At 46.3% G+C, this 20,288-nt stretch overlaps 7 protein-coding genes across 7 annotated transcripts; 4 read left to right on the plus strand and 3 right to left on the minus strand.

Annotated features, from left to right (window-relative positions):
* Nucleotides 1-1,173: 1,173 nt before the first annotated feature.
* On the plus strand, nucleotides 1,174-3,219 carry F4822DRAFT_387642 (aldo-keto reductase family 1 member E1). The gene is made up of 5 exons (XM_051456817.1): nucleotides 1,174-1,865; nucleotides 2,012-2,452; nucleotides 2,514-2,734; nucleotides 2,799-2,945; nucleotides 2,998-3,219. The coding sequence occupies exons 1-5, from the start codon at nucleotides 1,827-1,829 to the stop codon at nucleotides 3,017-3,019; spliced, it is 870 nt and encodes a 289-aa protein (XP_051320016.1). The 5' UTR covers nucleotides 1,174-1,826; the 3' UTR covers nucleotides 3,020-3,219.
* A 922-nt stretch (nucleotides 3,220-4,141) lies between these two features.
* On the minus strand, nucleotides 4,142-7,966 carry F4822DRAFT_387644 (calcium-transporting P). The gene is made up of 3 exons (XM_051456818.1): nucleotides 7,534-7,966; nucleotides 4,898-7,424; nucleotides 4,142-4,844 (listed from the first exon to the last, which is right to left on the minus strand). Exons 1-3 carry the CDS (start codon nucleotides 7,699-7,701, stop codon nucleotides 4,312-4,314), a joined length of 3,228 nt encoding a protein of 1,075 aa, XP_051320017.1. The 5' UTR covers nucleotides 7,702-7,966; the 3' UTR covers nucleotides 4,142-4,311.
* Nucleotides 7,967-9,450: 1,484 nt separating this feature from the next.
* F4822DRAFT_387645 (Rec8 like protein-domain-containing protein) lies at nucleotides 9,451-12,317 on the plus strand. Its single transcript, XM_051456819.1, has 2 exons — nucleotides 9,451-10,214; nucleotides 10,267-12,317. Exons 1-2 carry the CDS (start codon nucleotides 9,951-9,953, stop codon nucleotides 11,935-11,937), a joined length of 1,935 nt encoding a protein of 644 aa, XP_051320018.1. The 5' UTR covers nucleotides 9,451-9,950; the 3' UTR covers nucleotides 11,938-12,317.
* A 351-nt stretch (nucleotides 12,318-12,668) lies between these two features.
* F4822DRAFT_387647 (uncharacterized protein) lies at nucleotides 12,669-15,763 on the plus strand. The gene is made up of 2 exons (XM_051456820.1): nucleotides 12,669-13,456; nucleotides 13,718-15,763. The coding sequence occupies exons 1-2, from the start codon at nucleotides 13,402-13,404 to the stop codon at nucleotides 15,112-15,114; spliced, it is 1,452 nt and encodes a 483-aa protein (XP_051320019.1). The 5' UTR covers nucleotides 12,669-13,401; the 3' UTR covers nucleotides 15,115-15,763.
* F4822DRAFT_387648 (uncharacterized protein) lies at nucleotides 15,764-17,011 on the minus strand. The gene is made up of 4 exons (XM_051456821.1): nucleotides 16,777-17,011; nucleotides 16,621-16,675; nucleotides 16,415-16,497; nucleotides 15,764-16,337 (listed from the first exon to the last, which is right to left on the minus strand). Exons 1-4 carry the CDS (start codon nucleotides 16,785-16,787, stop codon nucleotides 16,253-16,255), a joined length of 234 nt encoding a protein of 77 aa, XP_051320020.1. The 5' UTR covers nucleotides 16,788-17,011; the 3' UTR covers nucleotides 15,764-16,252.
* A 169-nt stretch (nucleotides 17,012-17,180) lies between these two features.
* On the minus strand, nucleotides 17,181-18,432 carry F4822DRAFT_387651 (band 7 family-domain-containing protein). The gene is made up of 3 exons (XM_051456822.1): nucleotides 18,101-18,432; nucleotides 17,670-18,025; nucleotides 17,181-17,609 (listed from the first exon to the last, which is right to left on the minus strand). Exons 1-3 carry the CDS (start codon nucleotides 18,336-18,338, stop codon nucleotides 17,289-17,291), a joined length of 915 nt encoding a protein of 304 aa, XP_051320021.1. The 5' UTR covers nucleotides 18,339-18,432; the 3' UTR covers nucleotides 17,181-17,288.
* Nucleotides 18,433-18,911: 479 nt separating this feature from the next.
* Nucleotides 18,912-20,077, plus strand: F4822DRAFT_439896 (uncharacterized protein; the record flags this gene model as incomplete). The annotated part of the gene is made up of 2 exons (XM_051462680.1): nucleotides 18,912-19,089; nucleotides 19,149-20,077. The coding sequence occupies 2 exons, from the start codon at nucleotides 18,912-18,914 to the stop codon at nucleotides 19,883-19,885; spliced, it is 915 nt and encodes a 304-aa protein (XP_051320022.1). The 3' UTR covers nucleotides 19,886-20,077.
* Nucleotides 20,078-20,288: the final 211 nt, after the last annotated feature.

Consider the following 20,288-nt stretch of genomic DNA (forward strand, 5'->3'; position numbering starts at 1 on the left):
TCAATGAATGGTATTCGACAATGCGAGGCGAGTAGGTGCGCGCAAAGAAGGGACGTGGGCGTTGTATGTAGCGTAAATGTAGCGTAAAGAAAGAGGCGAGACGCGGTGCCTAAGAAAAAAAGTCACTGTACAAAGAATGGCGAGAGGTGGAATGAGTTCATGCGGTAAATGAAATTCGTCGAGGCAAGGCAAGGCAAAGGCGGGTACGGATGACGGACAGAACAACAGCGACCAGTTCCTTCTTGCCTGAATGCATTCTTGGCGTGTGACTTGGACGTTTCTCTCGGTCGGATACTTAACGTTTTATTGGGAAACAGGTGATTCCCTAAGTATAGGTACTTTTTGTTTTAACTCTAGCCACATTGGGTTCCTGCCATGGTGCAGGTATTAGCCACAACTGATTGCCCTTTCCGCGGATGTACCTAAATAAGTACCCAGGTACCATGCCAACGTACCTGTACAATGTACAATTCAAAAATCAATTAAAGAAGTTGCATCTATAAAGTTCGATCTTCAATCTTCAATTCTTATGTCTTTTCCTCTTCTCTATATAAACTTTCATTTACCTATGAGCACGTTTAATTTCAAGACTTTATTTTATGTATCCCAATAGGTAAACACGTAAGAAGACAGGTACATAATGAGTCAACCAAGCGACCAACTGTCGTTACAGCTAATGATTTCTGACCTGAGTCTGAACCATCGAGATTCATATCCACCATCCACCATGTCGTGTCTTACACTGGACAGTACCTAGGCACCACCACCATTTCCTCTACTAAATTACCTATCATCCCTCCCTTTATGTGTCTGCCCACATCTCTTTCTTTTTTCTCCTATCACCTTCTCACACTATGAGATATGACCGCCCGCCCTCCTCACAGCTGTGTCGCCGCTACGATTTGCGGGATGACAGTCGCAATGGTGTATCCGACTAACGGAGATGGCTGGCTCTTAAAATGACCTGTAGGAATCCGCCCCGCAACTGGATGTTATTATCGAAGATTGAATTGTTACTACATATGTATTACTACCTTGTTTGCTGCACGTAGCTGTTCAAAGAGAATCATGGAAGTCAGCGAAATGTTCGGCTAGCCCTACTGCAGCTATCTAAAAATGTTCAATGCGTATTCCCTAAATCCCGCTTATTGTCTCCATAACATCTTTCTACTTACTATTAATTTGGCAACATAATTAGAATACCCATTGCTATAATTATCAAGCCTCATGGATTCCGCTTCCACAAGACCTAATTAGGCGCTCTATGCAATATTGATAACATATAAGGGATATCCATGCGATTCATTCAATGATATTTTTGTGATTCCTTGGCAGGCCCAATACGAACAAAGAAAAGGCATTGGGTTGTATCATTTGGTCAAAGTGGGCAGACTTACTTTTACAAGGAGGTGCCCTTCACGAACCTACATACTGGGTAGGTGGTTACATAAGTGTGCGACAATGCAGAACACATACGGAATAACTTCAATCCAAATTGCCTCGGTATGTATAATAGGATAATCACAAATCTGAAGTGTATTCTTCATCATTTATACGTTCCTCGCCCGATTTGAAATGTATCTGAGTAACGGCTTTGGGATATGGGCCTATAGAGCGGCAGCGCCTTTGATCCGGCGTCTTCCGGTGTGGGGCCGCATACGACATAGTACGGCGGAAAGAAGTGACGTTAGTATTAATAACTAAGTATATGTATGGGGGAAAGAACAAGATATAAAGAAACGACCTCAAAACTTAATCGGAAGTTTGATCTTCCAATTCGGTATCGGAAAGTTCAATCTCGCATCGAATAACCCAACAGACGCACAATGTCATCAGCTAATTTCTCGTTAGCCTCCAAGGTAAAGGTGAGTTAGTTCCGATACTTTAATACCCCCTCACATTAAAAAAAAAAACATCTATTACGCCCAACCTAGCCTGCTTTTAATGGCGTCCACAAAGCTGCCCGCACAAAATCTCAGTCTCACTCAGCTGACATTACCATGTCGCGCAGCTGCCGAGCGGCAAGCTCATGCCCCAGATCCAACTCGGTCTGTATCTAATGAGCCGTCGAGAAGCGTCTACGGCTGTGCGGTGGGCGCTTGCTGCAGGCTACCGCGGCTTTGATAGCGCGCAGATGTACCGCAATGAGAAGGAGGCCGGGCACGCTATCCGGAATTTCTTAGCCAATCCCGAGGAAAATACGGAGGGACTCACTCGCCAAGATATCTTTTTTACTTCAAAGTTAGCTAGCAGTAGCACCTCATACCAAGCCGTGCGTAGATCGATACGACAATCAGTTGATGCTTGCGGGCTTGGATATATCGACCTATTCCTCCTGCATAGCCCTTACGGCGGCCGCGAGGCACGACTGACGAGTTGGAGGGCAGTTGAGGATGCTATCGACGATGGAGAGGTCAAATCGGGAGGAATTAGTAATTATGGTGTCGCTCATGTCAGTTTGCAACATTCCTAATAAAGGGACGCTATTTGACTAACTTTTATACCGAACTTAGATCGAAGAGCTCATGGTCTCAGAACCGAGAATTCCTCCGTCCGTGAACCAAATTGAAGTTCACCCCTTCAACACACGGACAGACATTAGAGCTGCTTGCGCAAAGTATGGAATTGTTGTTGAGGCCTATGCGCCACTGGCGCGAGCTATGCGGATGAAGCATCCGACTATCATAAAACTATCCAAAAAGTACTCGTGCACACCCGCGCAGCTAATGGTTCGGTAAGTTTTAACTCTACGGCCATATGGCAACTTAGTAGACGATCTGCGCTAATGGTGAATGCAGATGGTCTCTACAACATGGACTCGTCCCATTACCGAAGAGCGCGAAGCGTGAGCGTCTACTTGAAAATGTACAAGTAGGCGGGTTTCAAATTTCCAATGAAGATATGGAGGAAATGGATGATCTTGATGAATATCTAGTCACTGATTGGTAAGTTCGGCTGATACAGCATTCTATAGTCTGTACTAATGATGGATTATAGGGATCCCACCGATGCACCGTGATCGGAACAGAGCAATAGCATATTTCATCATTTATTTATCAGCGATTTACTACGTTTAGCATATATTAGATTTCAATAGAATTAATTTATAGTGTGCCCATGTTTACATGCTAGGATTTGTTATTTTTTATCTAATTTAGAGGAAAATATTAAGCAGCAAGCTATTGACAACGCAGAACTTACGCAGAGGTAGCACAAAGGACGGCGGGAGACAATAAGTGACCAACGTTTCAGCAGGACTAAGAAATACTCGTGGAGTGCTGTTCGAAGCGACCGTTTTAGAATCATGACTCTTTTCAACCATTGAGTGTTTGCTTCGTAACAATGTTAGATTTCTGAACCAAATCTGTTTTTCAGGTTAGGAGAAGATTCTCCTACCTACGTTGATGAACTTGTTACCCCTTACCACGACAATAGTTCAATAGCCCGGGAGAAACATCCAGAGGAAAATAGTGATCCAATGGCGGGCTATCGAAGTTTGAATATCGTGTTGATAAACTCTAGCTCTTACACTATGTATAGGCCATTTACATATATATACCTGAGCCTGTCAACAATGCTGTCTTTTATCCCTCTTATTTCTAGATATGATACATGGAAGAGCCTCGTCTACCTGATATCATCAACACGATCTTTACTACGCAAGCAAACACAACGTTCAGGATCGCATTCTCATTGCAACTTTCCAACCAGGCAACTTCGTCTTACTCTCACCTCACGTCTAACACCATGCACATCTCATTCTGGGGCTCGCTCACAGGGCTGCAGGAGACCCCTCGACCATCAAGCTCGTGGTCGATGGAGACCCATCCACCAACACCTCCACGAACTCCAGTCGAAGAAGACAAAGACGGCGAGAAGCCAAAGCCCGGCACCAATAAACTGGATGAGGTGGTGTACGAAGGTACCGCAACGCGAAAGGATGGCACCATGAATGATGGAATGATGAAATTGAGCTTACGTCTGATCAAGGAGATTCGAAGACGTCTCCTAGACAGGCTTAAGTCAGGGCCCAGCGAGGAACCCGAGGAGACAACTACCAAGTCTTGATTTCCTGCGTCGTCAAAAATGGATGTTGGGAGAGGTACATTTGGATATTTCTACACGGCACATAAAAAAAAAATCTCATGTGTCAGAATGCGTCTATTAGAACGCTCATATATGTTCATAAATATAGATTTACATAATTTACCCGCGTAACCCAACGCGGTTATTCCTATACATCTACGTATAAGTAAGACAAATTGAGGTCGATGATGAATACCAACACACCTCACCTCTTTAGAACTTTCTCTACACTGCCTGACTGTATCCGCCCAACCTCCTGCGCCCGTATTTGTACCATTTCCTAGCCTCGTCCGCCCAGAACACCGAACTCGCCAAAGCGACTAGCCTGATAAGATCAAACAACCCCAACGCTTCCGTCTGGAATACCTCTTGTAGCCATGGGAAGTAAATTACAAGGAGTTGGCCGGCTAAGCTCAAGGATACCGCCCAATTGAATAGTTTATTCGAGAATAGACCCACTTCGCCCCTGAATATGGACTTGCTCTCTGATCGACATGTTAACGCGTTGAACATGTCGAATAGCACGAAGCAAGTGAACGTCATTGTCGTATCGCGACGGGAGACATCACCATCTAGCATTTCATGAGTATATACAACCATCGTGCCCCCCATGATGATTGCGGCCGAAGTCAAAACACGCTGAAGCAAGGCTCTTGTGAGGACGGGTTCGCTTCGAGAACGTGGCGGACGTGACATTACGTCCGGATCCACATGTTCAACACCTAGAGATTGAGCTGGTGGGCCATCCATGATAATATCTTTGAATGCGGGGTTAGCAAGTGCCAGAAAAACGGGAAGAGAGAATGCTTACTAATCCAGAGAATCTGCATGGCGTTCAGAGGAGTCTTGAACCCCATGCAGGTGCAGAGAAACACCAGAGCTAAACTAGCGACACTGGTGCTGAGCTGGAATGTGATGAAATTCTGGATATTGTTGAATATGCCCTTGCCTTCTTCAATGGCGCGAAGGATTGTGGAAAAATCATCATCCGTTAGGATCATATCTGAAGCTTCCTTAGCTACATCGGTTCCATGTAAACCCATAGAAATACCAATGTCGGCTTTCTTCAATGCTGGAGCATCATTGACGCCATCGCCAGTCATGGCCACAATGTCGCCGCGAGACTGGAGTGCTCGAATGATTTTCAATTTGTGGTCTGGGTTTGTACGTGCAAATATTGTTGTGTTCTGTATCGCGGCTGCGAGATCGTTCTCGCTCATTGCATCAAGCTCATCACCGGTGAGTACCGGTTTTACCGCAACTTGGCTTGATAAGTGCTCACGAGGAGTAGCAATTTGCATACCAAGCTCTTTTCCAATAGCCAATGCCGTAGTCGCTGAATCGCCGGTGATCATTATGACCTTAACGCCTCCCCGCATTAATTTGCGAATGGAACGAGAAACTCCGGGTCGCGGAGGATCACTCATCCCCACCAACCCTGCAAAAGTCAAGTTCCTATATGATTCCTCGCTGTACGGTAATCCGGGACTTTGACTCTCATCTCTATTAAAAGGGGTGTTACTCCGCGTGGATGTACCATGTCCCGATTTGCTCCGTGCCGATTTAGTGACTGGTCCGCTTGCAAAAGCCAACACTCTTAGTCCCCTCTCAGCCATTCTTTCGGCTGCGTCTAATGCTTCTTGGCGTCGGACGGAATCCATGATGATTTCACGACCATCGGAAGTGAGATATGTATCACAAACATCGAGCACTCTGTCTATAGCACCTTTCATATAGGCGTATTCCTTATCGCTGTTTCCAGGTTGTGCACCAATCACCACTCCCATCCACTTCCTCTCGGAGCTGAAAGGAGTTTCGGCCGTTCGAGGGCCAATTGAATCTCTCACATCATGTTCTTTAAATCGGTCCAGAAGATCGAGCATTGCCACATCAGTTGGTTGTCCAACCCATCGTGTGTACGGCGCAAATTCCCTACCTTGGGAATCTGGCAGTACAGATTTGGTGGAATGAGCAAGGCGTGCATTATTTGCGATATTTCCAATTCGAAGAATCTTCAACGCAGCGGTATCCGGTGTTCTCTCGATCGTTTCGTTATCAGAGTCGACATCAATTGGTTCTTTCGAACCGAAATACCACATCTTCGCAGTCGTCATATGATTCATAGTTAATGTTCCCGTCTTGTCAGAACAGACGACATTAACGGAGCCTAACGTTTCAACACTCGGCATTTTCCGAACAATGGAATTGTGCTTTGCCATTCGATGAACGCCAAGAGCCAAGGTGACTGTCACTATAATAGGTAATCCTTCAGGGATCGCAGCAACGGCAAGCGAGATGGATATGGTGAAAATTTCAAGAAGCTTCTTGCCTTGTAACAACCCGACTAAAGAGATTAAGGCGATGATACCGAAAGATATTTGGCTTAGCTGTTTCCCCAGGAGATCCATATTTAACTGAAGAGGAGAACGGGGACTTTCAGTTCCCGATACGCTTGTCGCGATAGTTCCAAAGTGAGTGTTACCGCCGGTAGCGAAAACGATGCCTTGTCCGTGGCCAGATTTAACCAGGGTTCCCATGTATGCGATATTATTGACTCTCTGGGCACGCGCCTGTCCGGACCCCTCCTCGTTGTATGAAGGAGGAGACAAGGCAGATGGGCTAGGAAGACGCAATGCGGATTGCTCGAATGCGGAAGGCGTATGGACGCTACGGAATCGTGCATCGGCAGTCATCCTCAATGGCTCATTCTCTCCCGTAAGATTGGACTCATCGATGGTCAAATCGGCGGCTTTTGTAATTCGAATATCAGCGGGAATGCGATCGCCTGTTGTGAATAGTACTAGATCTCCAGGCACTAATTGCGCTGCCATAACCTTGGACGACGTAGCTTCTAACAATTCTTCGTCTGGTGTCTCGGATCCCGTTCCAGATGTCTTTTCTTCCGGGTCGCTAATAGCTGGGGGCCAGCCTGAATTTCTAGTACTAGGTGTGGGACGTGTAGACTGTGCTCTAACCAGGTGGGCGTGGTTGGGAACTAAATGGTTGAGAGCTTCAATGGACTTCTCGGATCGATATTCTTGCACGAAGCCAACTGTGATAACGATCGTCACGGCGATAGTGATACTGACGGCATCATCCATATTACCCACGAAAATCGAGAGGAACGCGGAAACTAAAAGCAGGATGATCAAAGGCTCCTTGAATTGTGATAGGAATCGCAGCCACAACGGATCGGGGGGTTCGTGGGGAATTTCGTTCGGGCCAAAGTCTCCTAATCGTGATAGAGCTTCGGTAGGTGTGAGGCCGTATGTTAAGGAGGTTTGAAGTCGGGCTGCCGTCTCGGCCGGCGTTAGAGAGGAATATCCATCTGCTATGGACTATAGTCATGAAATAAATTAGTTATATATACTACATATGTGATATGTGATATAATGGAGTAAAGTCTTCCTAGTTCGTTGGTCGAGGTGTCATGAGAGGAAGCCTTACCCTTGACTGGGCAGATGTAGTCCGGGCATGGCCCGATCTTCTGGAGGTAGACCTAGATCGTTCGTCTCCATCTTGATCATAATCTCGATCTATTCCATTGATACTGGGAACTGATATTGGAAGTAGTGAGTCGCCGTTGGTTTCGCGATCGCGCCACGGCCATGGCATCTTGGAAGGGGAAGGGGGTCGACAGGCGAACCGTAGGAACGCAATGCCTCATGGGGGGGAAAGTGTTAAGTTACATTAACGACCAAAACCACCGCGTAAAGATTGTTGAAAGAGAATAATAGCAAAAAGAAAACAGTGTAATCTATGAATTATTCGGGAATGGAAAAATGCATATTAGCAAAGCTGGGCTGTATAGAGTGACGTGTTGAAAGTGTTTAAAAAAAATCGCACTTGGCGATTTTTGGCCAGAAGCGCATTGAAGACGTGGAACTTTTTTCCTAATTTCTAGTTTTGGGGTCGCAGCAACCAATGCATTAGCTTGTCCGCGATAACAAGGCACGGATCTTGGGGGAGTTTCTTGCCGATTTCGTACCTATCGTCTAGGTTATCTAGGTACCTAGGCCAGCGAACCTGCTAATGTAACACTTAGCGGGTGAATCTTAGCACGCTAAGGCAAGATCCCTACCCCTATGTTACAGGGGAAAGAAGCTGTGGCTGCAGACTTTCAGCCTCCATTGGTACATACCTAGGTATGTACATGTAGGCACCTAGCTGTATAAGCAAGGGCGAAGGTGCTTTCAATCTTATAGGTATCTATGTGTACCTACGGAATACAATAATTACAACTACGAGAGTGAAATTATTGAACAGTTTATATAGTGCACATATACCTGCATCTTCTTTGTACAGAGTATTACCTATTTGCATACAAGTCAAGAAACGCTAATGTGTACCGTTCCGTCGGTATAGAGGGACCATTGTTATATCATGTGGGATGTTTTACGGTGACTTTTTAAAGTAACATCATTCTCGAGTTTAAAAAGACGTTGCATCGAGGTCCTGCTAAAGATTTAATAGGAGCTAGGCCTATTTTGAAGCATCTATAACCTAATCCTTCCTTGTGGACTTAAGCCGGACTTTGGGTTATATGCTGCAAATACAGTGCAGTATATAGGATCTATACATTTGAGAAGTACCTAATTCTTTTTGTTTCCGGCTTGAAACAATCTTCGGAGCACTTGAGTTATGCGTCACTTTCATAAAACAGATGAAGAATGAGAATTCGTGGATTGCATCTGTTATCGGGTAGGTAATGAATATAACATTCTTAATCGATGGTGTTTTATATGTAGCTACCTAGGTACATATGTGGTTGAACTATAATGGAATAGTTGCATGACGTTATAAGCTTCAATGTTGCTGCTTGCTGAGCTTGATTTCTTTTGGACTCGATAATAATAAGACTTTGCTTTGTATATGGATTTCGGCTTCTACCCATCGAATCCTCCGTACATACATACCGAGTGGGATTAGGATCGTAGAACCAAATAAGCTTAAAAACATCCATGCATCTCTTTGTAAAGATACATCTAATGAATAATTTGTGAAGATGTAACAAGTGTAACTAAACCAGGTACGAGGTATAGTGTACAACACTACATGTACGTAGATGAAGTTTGTACCTGGAGACAGTACCTGCTACAGAATTTTGACCCGGAACGGGTTAGTGCGCAGTTCAAGTTCATAATTTTTCCAAGGTTTCCGGGTCGCCGTACCCGCAGGTATTACCAACGGAAGCCACAGTTTGAGTCACATAAGAGCCAATAAAAAGCGTTAGACCTTCCTTTGTACCCACCCTTAATCCCTGTTAGACCTCCAGCCACTTGGATTTTTTGGCAAGAAAGCGGATGATTTTTTTTAAATCGCCCTCGTAGCTACCAAATCATTTTGCTTGCGGTCTGCCTACCACATGGATTTAGTCCAATCTCACAGTACTTCTCCCCTACGCCGTTTCCCCCAAGTGATCCCCTCCACCCTCTAATTTCAACCTTTCATCCAACCCATTTGTCCTCATTCCGCCCGTGCAAACACTCCCACTATTCCCTACGATATATACTTGCTGTCGCTCCTGGCTTTAATCGCATTAAAGCGCACCGTGAATTAATTGCGCGACGTTTGCGCTAATTGAATTGCGGATTTAATACATCGACGAGCGAGTCGGTGCAAGCGCTGGCCGTCTACGCGATCTGCGCCCAAAACAACGCGCTCCTATTCTCTTGTTTACAACACCGAACACCCTCCCACCTTTCGTCATCACATCTATACTTGGGATCTTAACAACCCAACGCGTCGTCTCTATATTAACACTTCATTGCTTTAATGCTATCATAACTGATCACTTAGCTTACATCCGCTTATCCACCGCCTTCACCTTCTGCTTTCCAAACGGTCTCTTCATCGCTCTCGCGATGTTCTATTCGGAGACCTTGCTGCAAAAGACAGGGCCTCTGGCCCGAGTCTGGCTGTCGGCTAACTTAGAGCGCAAGCTCTCAAAAACCCACATTCTACAATCCAATCTACCCGACAGTGTTGATGCTATTATTACCCCGAATCAAGCGCCCATGGCGCTCCGTTTGAGCGGCCAACTTTTGCTTGGTGTCGTCAGAATCTATAGTCGAAAAGCTCGTTACCTGTTAGATGATTGCAATGAAGCTTTGCTTAAAATTAAAATGGTACGCCCCCTTCCCTTAGCACGCCATACACCATCCCATTAACTGGTGTTAGGCCTTCCGTTCTACTGGCAATAACGATATCCCCGAAAACTTGAATATGCCGAATCGTGAAGCATTGATGCTTCCCGACCGTATCACAGCAGCGGACAACTTGAATATTTTACCACCACCCGACGCGAACTGGTTGCTTGGCCAGATGGAGGACGTCAATGCCGTCCCTAATAGCTCGGGAACGCGAGGTCGAGGCCGGCCGAGCAACCGTGACATTAACTTGCAAGAAGACTTTAACAACAGCCAATTCTTGCATGATGATAACATGGACGAGGACGAAGTTGCGCTTGCGCCTATGGATGATCTGGAATTAGACTTGGATTTCGGAATGGATATTGACGAGCGACCTCGAATGGACAAGAGCATTGAAATGGGTCGAGACGCCCCCGCTGCTAGATCCGTCGAGGATGATATTTTTAGCGAGTTGGATATGGCACCACCCGCAAAGGGCGTTGACCGTGAACCATCGTTAAATCTTGATTTTGGAGATGACAATATTAGGATTGCGGATGGCGATGGTGATATCCAAATGGAGGATGACTTCCAATTTAATATTGGAGAACAATCCGTGGTGCCTGAGATGGGCGGTGCCCCAGGTATCGACCGCGCCCGTATCTCTGAATCACCTCTTTCCGATATCGATGAAAACATGGCGCGGGATGTTGAAGAGTGGACGCGTTTGAATAACACTAGCATCTACGAGCCCGGCCAGGAAGTCGAGGAACCCGAACCACTCCCCCAGAAAAAGTCGAAGAAGCGCAAGGTTTTCGGACTGGATCCTGCTACCCAACTGACCAGCGCACACATCAAGGAACAACAACAAAACCACGAAAATATCCTCAAGGCACCTACTTTTATCTCACGTGATCCATATTTTTTGGCTCTGATTGAGTTGAAGGCTAGCGGTAGCTTTGTTTCTAGTATTATGGGCGATGGTCGTAGTAAAGCCTGGGCCCCGGAATTGAGGGGATTGCTGTCTCTTGAGTCTATTAGACCTGCCAATGATCTTAAGCGCAAGAGGGATAGTGGAATCGCTGATATGGGCGAGGACGAAGAGCAGGGCACGTCCAAGTCACCTCGTTTGGATTTGGGTGAAGACGACACGTTAGCTATGCCGGACGCGGGCTTGGGTGAGCGTAGTGTCGCCCCCGATGGTACCATTATCGAGATGCCGGCAGATGACATTGTCATACAGCAAGATGATGACGATCACCAACCCCGTGAGGGAAGCCCCATGCCTGCGTTTGACGAAACCACGGCTCCCATAGTACACCCTGCAGACAGCGGTCCTGTTTCTCTTGGTACAAAACACGCTGTTCACGTTCTCCGAGATCTATTCGGCTCTGAAGCAGCTACTAGCGAAGAGAAGCGAAAGAAATCCGTAGTATTCCAAGATCTTCTGCCCGAATCCAGAACGTCTAAGGCAGATGCTACAAAAATGTTCTTCGAATGTCTAGTATTAGCTACCAAGGATGCCATCAAAGTCGAGCAAAAGGAGGGTGTACTCGGTGGTCCTATTAGAGTCAGAGGAAAGCGTGGTCTTTGGGGTGCCTGGGCCGAGACGGAAGCCGGTGGAGAGATTGCCAACCAGGAAGAGGAGGTACCGCAACCTGACCAACAACCAGAACATGCCATTGCTACGCCCTCTCGAGCTGTAGCAGCAGCAGCATGAATACCTATCACTGGGTAATTGGGGGGTTGCAATGGGAAAACGAGGTAATGCTTCATGTATAAACTTCTCTGCACTTAGGATATTCCCGAGGGTACCGATCATATAGTCTAATGGCGTCACGGCGTACGGGGAATTACGGAGGGAAGGGAGATACCAACAGCTGCGGGTATATCGGTCTTCAAAATTCATGAAAGGGCGGTTTTTCGTTTTGCTTGTTATGGTTCGATTGCATTCGTATGATATCATCTAGCTATGGATGATTATTGGCGGGTAGACGCTTTAACATGAGCGGTGTTATTGCGAAGTAATTACATCGTTAGCGCTCGAGTTCGATGAGAATTCATATAGTAGCAAGATATCTTTACAAGTTTCTGATCTCATTTCCGTGATTGTCATATGTGACCCTACTCTGTATAAGTTAAAACATACATGTATTTACGTTTACCTGCCGCCCATTGACTAGATTGCAGTTAACTACATCTTATGCTTGATTTATTCGTCGCTTCTGTAATGGGACGAATCTATTTAATTTGGCCTCATCTGTGTTATTCGAATTTATGGCTATTGGAGACGGTGACATATATAATTACGGTAAAGAATATTGTACGTATTATATTTTTGCCATGACGTATGAAATAATGCATACGTAACATAATATAACCTCACCGTAAAATACTAAAATACACTAAGCCACCCCGGATCTTGCTCGACCACCAAACAAAAGCTAGCATCGCAGATCGGTGACCCACGTGTCAGCCTCAAGTCCAACTTCCTAACTACAACATCCCTTTCAAGTGTTTTTTGTACGAGCATAGGAAACAATGTGCTGGCGATTACAACAAGCCACTTGCTCCATTTCGAAGTGTAACCTTATAATTAATACTTATAGTATATATCCATCCTCATCGATACAGTCTTTGGATACTAGCCCATTGAGGCTATCCGCTCCCGATACACTTGACTCGCCTGGATGATCGAATCACAGGAATACTATTTTGGATTCAATAGTGATAATAACTCTTACAATAAAAACCCCCATAGTTCCTCGAATAAGAAATCGCTAGACGAACCCTACCCCCCGCGCGCCCCGTCCCGTCGGAAGAGTCTTCAATAGGTTGGAAGTAAAATCAGTCGGCCAATCTTGTCACTGCGACCTCGACATTTTTCGAAGCTTAAAAAAACTCAAACAAGTTTATGAAGCGAACGAACCAGTGTGATTGCCGTCTCTGTTGACATCGAGTTTCTCTTCCAACAATTTTCGCACGGTGCTTCCTCCATCGAACATCCTACTTTATCCTACAACAACACAACAGTCGAGCAACAAGATAATCATTTATTCCATTGTTAAATAGGAGGATATCGCCTGAAGAACCAGAACAACACTCAAAACTCAAAGACTCCAAGGACATTGAAAACCTATAGCAATATCATATTTCTCAGTCCTCCGTCAACGACGAAGCCAAAATGGTTAAAACTCTCGTGGAGCTATGCACCGAGGTGTGCGTTAAGAACATCTCATGTATGATCCCAATTTCCTAGTCATTGTTGTTTTTGTTGGTCATCACTGTCACAGTTATTAGCTCTGCCCCATTGTCATGGCATTGTCGACTCAGAACCGCTTAAATACCTTCAATCCATCTCAGCACAAATTGAACCCTGCACCTTTACCTTCTTACACCTCAACCCGGAAACCATTTCTTTATTTAATACGTACTCAATTTATCACCAATAAACCCTCCTCATTCCAAAAATAATACTAATACCATGGCCCCTTCTCTAGATATTGACGATGTTGGCGATGCGCCATACAAAATTCTGCGACCAATTCTACTAAAAATTGACGACTATCAGAAGCTCCTTGAGTTAGAAGAAAAGTCGCCTCACCTTCGAGGAGATACTGATGAATGCTGGAAACGAATTATAATGAAGATTGACGATTACCGAAAGCTCCTTGAATTGGAGAAGCAAGCACCTCATCACCGAGCGATTACTGCTGAGGCCTGGAAACGTCTCGTCAACCATGACTTCCTTCGTTTATGCAAAACGCATCCCTTCGAACCTAGCAATAGCGAGCCGTGGTCTTCTAAGGTATACATGAAGTATAAAGCTGTTAATGACAAACAGAAGGCGGCTGCTTTGGCGAAGCTAGAAGCTGGCTTCAACAACATTGAGAAAGAGAAGCAAGCAAAGGCGGCCAGTACAATTAACTATGACCCGAAGCTCTTGGGTCCTGCCCCGGGCCGTCGCAAGGTCCCGGGCTGGGGCGGCCGTACTGGTACAGGCGAACTTAGATTCGGCGGCGGATCGCGAACTAAGACGACCTCGGCTCGAAGCATCATGTTGAAGGCTCGCCGAGAGGCTGCGGAGATGCATCGCCGTAACAAACTTACCACTCCAACTGGCCAACTCTCGGTTCCGCAAGGTCAAATCGCCCAAGCCCCTCTAAGCATGCGAGAGGCGTACAGGATCAAGTCACTTCCTACTACGAAAATCCACCCACCGCTGTTACAAAAAAACAGTGCTCGCAGTGCGCGTTTAGCGCGTGAAGATAAGGAACGTGACGCTGCATTGTTGCGAGCAAAGAACGAAGCTCATACAACCGCCGTTTCGGATGAGGATCTCTTTAGTGAAGGGGATGACTTTGATTACCCTGATGAAGGTGAAGGCTCAGGTCAAGGAGGATTAACTATCGAAGACCTAGAGGGCTCCTGGGAGGAAGCGAACCCTCTTACGCCAACTGCCAGCACTGACACCAAGAGCATCAAGACAGTGCCGACGTCCCAACGCAAAAACTCATCTTCGCTACCTTCAGCCTCTAGCCCTACGTCGAAGGGTAATTCGTCCAGTATGTCAGGCCTTGCTAAGATGAAGCTTGGCCGCTCTTGGAGGGACAAGCCTATAAGGATTGAGCCCGTCGAGAAGTCCACATCTAAAGCGACTACATCCAAGCCTACTGCATCTTCGCCAACTGAATCAAAGCCCACTTCATCGTATTCTCTACCATCGCAATCCTCAACTCGACGACCTTCATCATCCACTAATAGCCGCGGCGGTTCTCCCACTGCGGGACCAAGTGGCTCGAACGTCCCCAAAGCTCCGGCCCCACTGCTGCGAAAGCGAAAAGAAGCCCCTTGCGTCTTTATGAGGCCCATGTCTAAGCCTCGAAAAACCACATAGGAGGCAAATTCAGAAATGGTGTTGATGTACGATACGAAGGTGCATCTAAAAATGGATTTGGGCGTAACTTTTTTATGACGCTTCGCACCTTTTTTAGCGATAATTTTCGGGGCTGTCCTGATCTCGAAGGAAATATGATCAACAGACTACACCTTTTCACGCGGATTTCCTTCACGACATCTACGGCAAATTTGAGGACTCGAGGGAAGCCAGACTATCGGGTGCATATACTTGGCATTGGCGCGGTCTATTTTCTTTATCATCCCGATTTGTACATTTTCTACCGGGAAGCGAGGATTCGCATATCGACTTCTATGCATAAGGACACGGCACGGCGAGATAGTGTATATTACACATAGCGAGGCGTTAAGTGCAAAGGGGTTTTATTAGGTTATGATTTTCGGAGGGAGATACCAGAACAAATACAAAACTACAAAAAATTGGGAAGTGGATTTATAGCAGGAGTGGTTTTGCCTGGGTGGTAGGCATACTGTCAAAATTAAGGAATAGCGAGGTCTAGCATATCGGTTGCATTTGCCGTCGCATTTTCACTTGCATCTGCATTTTGCCCTTAGGGCTACGGAGCACTATTACTTTACACATACATAATGTGTTATTGAATTCGAGATTTGCCAAATACTTAATGATGTCCTTACTTTTGCTTGACACGTGAATGATACTCATTATTGGTTATAGAATATTCATAAATCATTGGCCTGCTCGAAGTAGCGAAACTCATATTTAACTCATTTAAATCCGAGAGGATACACTTGGTAGCATTGTCCTATGTTCCGCTTGTCGTAGCCTATGTATGAATAATATTTCCGCAATGCAACATCTAGAGACCTAGGAAAAGTGAACGGTTATGATTCCCCCCGCGGTAAGAAAATCTGCGATAGAGGGTTTATGTGGAATGCATTCAACGAGTTCACGTCACCACTCTTCCTATTCCTTTTCTCACGCTTGGAGTATGCAGCCACTTAAACCTATGCCATGGTTCTAAACCGCCCTAAGTCTTCCTGTTGTCATTGTTGCGGTCTGTTGCGACGAATTATCTAGCGAGTAAGGAACATAGTGTATCGATTACGGTTGGTGTGACTCGAAATCGTTCGGGGGCTGGATTGGAGTAGAGAAACGTCTAGCAGCCTCCTCGCAGGGTCAAAACTAGATGTAGGGTCGCGTCGGGAACGATAGCTGCGTCCGTCATTGTAAGTTGGTCTTGCCTATGTATCGGATCTAGTGTTAACCATATACTTGTACACCAATATGATCTTCGGAGGGGTAACAAAGGGAGACGAACAGTTGCTTTCCACCGTAGATAAGTCGTTGCTGGTCGGGTGTGATGCCTTCCTTTTCCTCAACCTTCTTCTTGACGTCCTCGATCTAAGACCATAGCATTATTAGTCAACATTCTTGAAGACCTTCTGCCTAAATGTTGTAGTTGCCTATGGCGCGGTGTGACGTGATAGGCAGCTACATCGCTTGCGGAATGGAAATGAGGCATACTTTGGATGTGGGCTCAACGTCGAGCGAGATCAACTTGCCCGTTAGGGTTCGCACTCTATCTCATTTATTAGCTCTTGATTTTTATGACGGTATCCGTTTGACCGATATGATAGATACGTCAACAAGGTCGCCATGGCGGGGTATAGGATAACGTACTTGATCATCATCTTGGCGGTATTGTAGAGGGATGGTGCAAAGAGTTGCGAAGAGGTTTAGCGGGGCTATTCTCGCGAAGAGAGGGTTATGTATATGCCTAGGGAAAAATGGTGTGTTGGAAGAAGTCGCTTGGTTTTGTTCGTGATTGTTGGCGTGTAGGGGATTACAGATTACGGAATGCGTACCTAGGTACTGTAGGTATAGCGTTAAGGAAGTATAGTGGGGTTTCGTCGATCTTTACACCCCGCTCAAAAGCTCCCGTTAGGCAGGTACGTTAGCTCAGCTGCTTAGAAACTTTCACTGATGGAAGTACCTAGGTACAGCACTATAATCACTGTTGTCATCACTAATTGTCACTACGGTTAGGATTCCTCAGTATTTTGTGGTTACCAGCAAAATTCATCACGGGAGTGACAACATAGTTGGCAGAGATTGGTACGCGGGTAATTTTACAATGATTAGTTTTTCCTAAACATACAGTGGGGATTTTTGTACTTCCTAACACCTCATCATCATTGCTTGCGATCATCGCTAAACACGTTTAGTCCTAGACCTTCCGCATCAAGTAGTAGTCTGTTTCTACCACCAGACTCTTGTAGTTGAGCAGCGATGGCTCTTGCGTTCTCGATCTTCTTCAACTCAACATAAGCCTTATTCTTTTTGATAGCCTCTCCGATAAGTTCTGCTGATCGTGCTTCACCCTGTGCCTTGACAACCATGGCTTGCTTCTCCTGTCTGGCCTTGTCGACGACGAAAGCTGCTCGTTGAGCCTCTTGCTGTGCTACTTGTTTCGCTTCAACAGCAGCTGTGAATTCTGGAGAGAAGGCGAGATGCTATGATGAGTGTTAGCATAAAGAACCACGTTGTAGTTTAGAATTACAATCTTCTCGTACCGTAAGGGAAACATCATCCAATAAGATATTGAATCTCGCAGCACGCCTCGACAGGTTATCTCGAACTAATCGAGCAACCATATCTCGCTGTGTAATCAACTGACTGGCATTGAACTGCGCCACCACACTCTTCAGCACCTCATTTACAATGGAGGGTAACACCCGCTCATCGTAATCTTGTCCTAGTGTTCTGTAGATTTGTGGAAGGGAGTTGACCTCTGGTCGAGAAAGCACACGACATGTGATGTTAACCATCTGCAAATCCTTGGTACCGGTAAGAGAGGACACGTTTCTCGGCTTCGCTCGGACGTCGTAGGTGATCGGGGTTTCGAACCAGGGGATCATTAAGTGAGTTCCTAAGCGCATCGAGTGAGTATAGGTATATTGGTGCGGCACAGAGGGTCAAATGCCTCCGGACAGGCCGGACCAACCTTCACTGTAGATCTCCTTGCTAACACCACTTATTCTTCGGTACTTAATAGCTCTGTGGCCACCGTCGACGTTGAAAAGGGAGTTCTGCAAGAGAATAGCACCTCCACCGAGTAGGGCGAAAGCAGCGACAGCCATACCGGATCCTGCAGGTGGGCGACCGCCGGGAAATCCACCTCGGTTCTGGCGCACCATTGCGCGCATCCTCTCCACATACTCGTCCATCGGGGAGCGCGACATGTTGGGCGGTGTTGGAGGGATACGATGACGATTGTCGTCGATGAAGTTTTGGTGGACGAGGGACACAGCGCTGGAATATTAAAAAAGAAGCTCTCCAGGGCTTTAACTCCAGCGAATAATGATCCGTTTTTTCTTCCCCGGTTGTAAAGCCCGTTGTACAAGCCTTGAGATTTGATTGGTTCTGAGAAAGATCTAAGGTATCCACCTAGATGGCCCGTGCCTTTTGTTTCTAGACGCGATTTCTTTGAGCTAGAAAGCTTAACTTCAATTGTTCCATTATCGATACCGAAACGGAACCTTGGAAAGGACTTGAACGGTGGGAAATTTGACAGGTCGGAAATTAAGCACAACTTCCACTTCTATAACTTCTCCGACCTTTGCACTTTCCGTAATCGAGGCGATTGGGGTTTTTGCAATTTCACTTTTTGGGAGATAGAGCTTTGAAAAGTGCAAGTGCCTGTTTCTCATTGCAGACAGTCGACGCTGCCTTCAACCTTAGGTAAATCAGCCTTACCAATTGATTCTTTTCTTTCCTTCACACGCCGACATTTCATTCACAATCGATCTATCACAATGTCAACGAAGCCACCCTCTCGTGTTGTCTTCGTCGGAAACATTCCTTATGGGTTATCAGAGGAGCAGATCAGTGATATCTTCAGCACTGCTGGCAAGGTGTTAAACTTCCGCCTTGTTTACGATAGAGATACTGGTCGCCCTAAGGGTTTCGGTTTCGCCGAGTATCCAGACGCAGGTAAGACTCTGTATTTTCACATTTTGACAGATCACATTCTCATTAACTTTTCATTGTAGATTCGGCAGCATCCGCAGTGCGCAACTTGAATGATTACGAGATTATGGGCCGTAAACTTCGTGTTGATTACAGTACGGAAGGTCGAGTCGATGGTGACGATTCAAATACCTCGCCAATGACGTCTAATCAGATAACAAATGGCGCCTCGCATGCAACAACCCAACCTGTACCTGCAGGCTCCCTACCTCCTCTTCCGCCTGGCAAGGAGCTGCCACCCGGTGTGAGCGCCACCGATGCCATCTCAAGAACACTCAATACTCTCCCACCAAGTCAGCTTCTAGACATACTTGCGCAGATGAAGTCTCTAGCAACCACCGATCCTTCTCGTGCGACCGAACTCCTACAGCAAGCTCCACAGCTATCATACGCCATCTTCCAAGCCCTGCTACTAATGGGCCTTGTCTCCCCCGAAGCAATTCACTCCGTGGTTGACACTTCAGCCGCGCCCCCTACCGCCCAACAGCCTCCGCCTGGATATCCTCCTGCCTACGCGGGCACTACAACAGTCACTCCCCCGGTTGCCGCACCATATGCGCCGCCCGCATCAACGGCTCCGCAGGCTGCCTACGCAGCAACTCCTGCTGCCAGTGTGCCAGCCGCAACACCGCAACAAGACCCGGATGCGCTGGTGGCGGCGGTTATGAATTTACCGCAAGAAACAATCGACCAGCTCCCCGAGGCAGAACGTCAGCAAATCTTAGCTCTCCGGGCTAACTTCCTGGGCCAAAGACGCTAGCGGACGGCAACTTGATGATGGAGGAGGGCATGGTTTTCACATCGGTTTCTTCATACCCTTACGGCAGGTTGGCAGTTGGCGTTTAGGTTACGGTTCAGGAGCAAAAGCATTCGGAGCACATGGTTTTATGCTCAATTTGAGCTGGTAGGGCCTGGTTCTAATTACTGTGTATTCACGCAATGGATGTACCATAATATGAGGGAGGCGCGGGCTTTAGTAGCCGCCATTGGACTTTGAAATGAATCCGCCCCTACAAGATGAATACAGTCCCTCAAGAATCTACCTCATATGATCGCCAGTCTCGTTTGTGTATTTTCGCGTGAAAGCCTCTAGAAATATTTGTTGGGGCCTCGTTCATGGTGTTTTCGTCGCCATAGCATCAACTTAACCTGAATATCTGTAC

Source organism: Hypoxylon trugodes (assembly GCF_022578975.1).
Source record: "Hypoxylon trugodes strain CBS 135444 unplaced genomic scaffold F4822scaffold_1, whole genome shotgun sequence".
Taxonomy (NCBI): domain Eukaryota; kingdom Fungi; phylum Ascomycota; class Sordariomycetes; order Xylariales; family Hypoxylaceae; genus Hypoxylon; species Hypoxylon trugodes.